The sequence below is a fragment of the Corvus brachyrhynchos genome, unplaced genomic scaffold (assembly GCF_000691975.1).
Source record: "Corvus brachyrhynchos isolate BGI_N302 unplaced genomic scaffold, ASM69197v1 scaffold61, whole genome shotgun sequence".
Taxonomy (NCBI): Eukaryota; Metazoa; Chordata; class Aves; order Passeriformes; family Corvidae; genus Corvus; species Corvus brachyrhynchos.
The window spans coordinates 2,206,304-2,208,439 of NW_008236478.1; the positions used below are offsets into that span (position 1 = coordinate 2,206,304).

Below are 2,136 nucleotides of genomic sequence, written 5' to 3' on the forward strand. Positions count from 1 at the left end.
TCCCTAGGCTCTTCAGGTGAATGAGTATAGAGATCTCTACTTCTGTGGTGAAAAGAATCCAAATGCAACAGTGTTTGTGGGAGATACAGGCAGTTGTCCCCCTAGTATTTCAGAGGAAATGTAAGTAACTCATGGTGGTTCTGGGCCTGAATTGTGATGACTCGCTTAAAGGGAAGTCTGACTGTGTCAAATTTTTATACTGTTCACAGAATAACCACTTACAAGCCAATCTCAACATGTTCCAAAGTAATGTATTTTAGGATTATATAGTAAACCTCCACAGTTACCCAAGAGTGAAGTAGGGATGAAACTTTACTTGAAGAAATAGGCAGATGCACTAAATTAAGTTTTGTATTTGATAACCTAGCCCTGACTGACCAGTTTTCCTAAACAAATCGAGGGTCACGTAACAATGGGAATGCAATGTGTGGACAGCTACAGAGTTGCTGGAAAGCAGTAGACCTGTGATCAGAAACATGCCTCCCCCGCAGAGCTTGTTTGTAAATATTAACCTTCCTGCAGGTACAGCAGAGAGCAGAGGTATCTCTCTCTCAGTGCCCCATTTGGCCCCATTGGAAATATTCTTGGCTACTGATACCTTAAGCAGTGCAAGTGTTTCATGACATGTACCAGAAAGATGGCAAACTGAGTATTTTGCAGGGAACAGTGCAGTGCTCTGTTTCCATGGCTTTTGGACTTCCAGTGATTGTTGTGCAAAACTAATGCTTCTGTACTTACCATGGTTTAAGGTGGTTCTGAGGTTTGCTCATAAATTGCCAGTTATCTATAAAGAATGATTAGATTACTACTGAAAAATTACGAGAACCAGAGATGTAGATTTGTCCCTTAAGCTTTATTTGGTGATGGGTTATGAAGTTTCTCTATTTCTATCACCTGTTCGGCAGAGTTGAGGGTAGAAGGATCTTTGTGGAACAGGAATAAAAGTAATTACCTGAAGATGTGTACCACACAGTAATATGAACTTGTGCCCCATGCTTTTCTGCAGGTGTTCTGGTGAAGCATACCTGTGCAGCCAAGGAATTGCCCCTACCAGCTGGGCAATGTGGGAAAACATAGTGGCTCTCTTCTGCATGACTGTTATCTTCCTTATCATTGCCTATGCAAAACTCCGGTTTATGAGGAAGTTCACATAGACTCCTGTGTTGCCTTGCCCTGCAGCTTCTCAGGTGTTAAAACTGAAAAGCTTGTTAGGGCCTACTGGAGATTGCCAAAATGTTTCAGCTGACTTTGCTGGACTTTAGATCGGAACCCTGCCCCCCTGTTTCTGGAGCATGATCTCCACAGGACTGTGATTGTGGGTTTTAAGAAGAAATGCATTAATGTACATTGCGTAAGTGATTTTTTCTAAGAAAGTATAATTCTCGTAATTCCTTAGGTACGTATCAAATTTTATATTGGAAACCATTATTATTCTGTGGCCAGCTTCTACGCAAAATATTCCATTGAACATATGAGCTTCTCCATCTCAAAAGGTGGAAGGTGATGGTGGCATTTATGGATTGATGTGTTGTCCCTTTTTAGTGTCTGTCACATCTGAGGAGAGACACAGACCATTCGCAGTGTGTTGGAGATGCATTTGAGTTTGAAGTCAGTACAGAGATCAAGCACTCAGTGCCAGGAAAGAACAGTTATACTTCTAGTAGTTTCTCAGTGGAAGTTACTTCAGAAATAACTTTAGCTTCATTAAAAACTAAACAGCAGTGGTGTAAGACATCTCCCCTAAGAAAAGAAATATATACTGTTGTACTGTAAAAGAAAGAAACAAAAAACAAACCAAAAAACTTGCCCCCCACTGTGAACAGCAAGAAATATATTTACTACCTAAAAGGAGGAGAGGAAATGCCCTTTTTCTTTATTTTTTTTTCTAAATAAAAATTTGTATACTTACTACTGGCAGAGGTTTTTAACAACAGACTTAATTATTTGCTGCACTATCTCTATATAGTGCTACTTACACTGGACTGAAAAAAACCTACGTAGACACTTCGGTGGCAACTACAGCAACAGATACCACAATCCCCACAGGATAGACTATCTTGCCGGTACTTGTATCCTCACCACCTCATCAGCAACAGAAGAGATGCTTTTAAATCGCATTAAGACCTGTAAGCGGTT

General features: G+C 40.3%; 1 protein-coding gene across 2 annotated transcripts in view; it reads left to right on the plus strand.

Annotated features, from left to right (window-relative positions):
* Window positions 1–1,915, plus strand: part of LOC103624475 (ATP-binding cassette sub-family G member 2-like) — a 19,055-nt gene extending 17,140 nt beyond the window's left edge. For both annotated transcript variants that reach the window (XM_017725952.1, XM_017725951.1), the window contains exons 15-16: window positions 8–120; window positions 1,007–1,915. In XM_017725952.1, the coding sequence (XP_017581441.1) occupies window positions 8–120; window positions 1,007–1,154 (261 nt within the window). In that variant the 3' untranslated portion in view covers window positions 1,155–1,915. The remainder of the gene's footprint in view (window positions 1–7; window positions 121–1,006) is intronic.
* The last annotated feature ends 221 nt before the right edge of the window (window positions 1,916–2,136 follow it).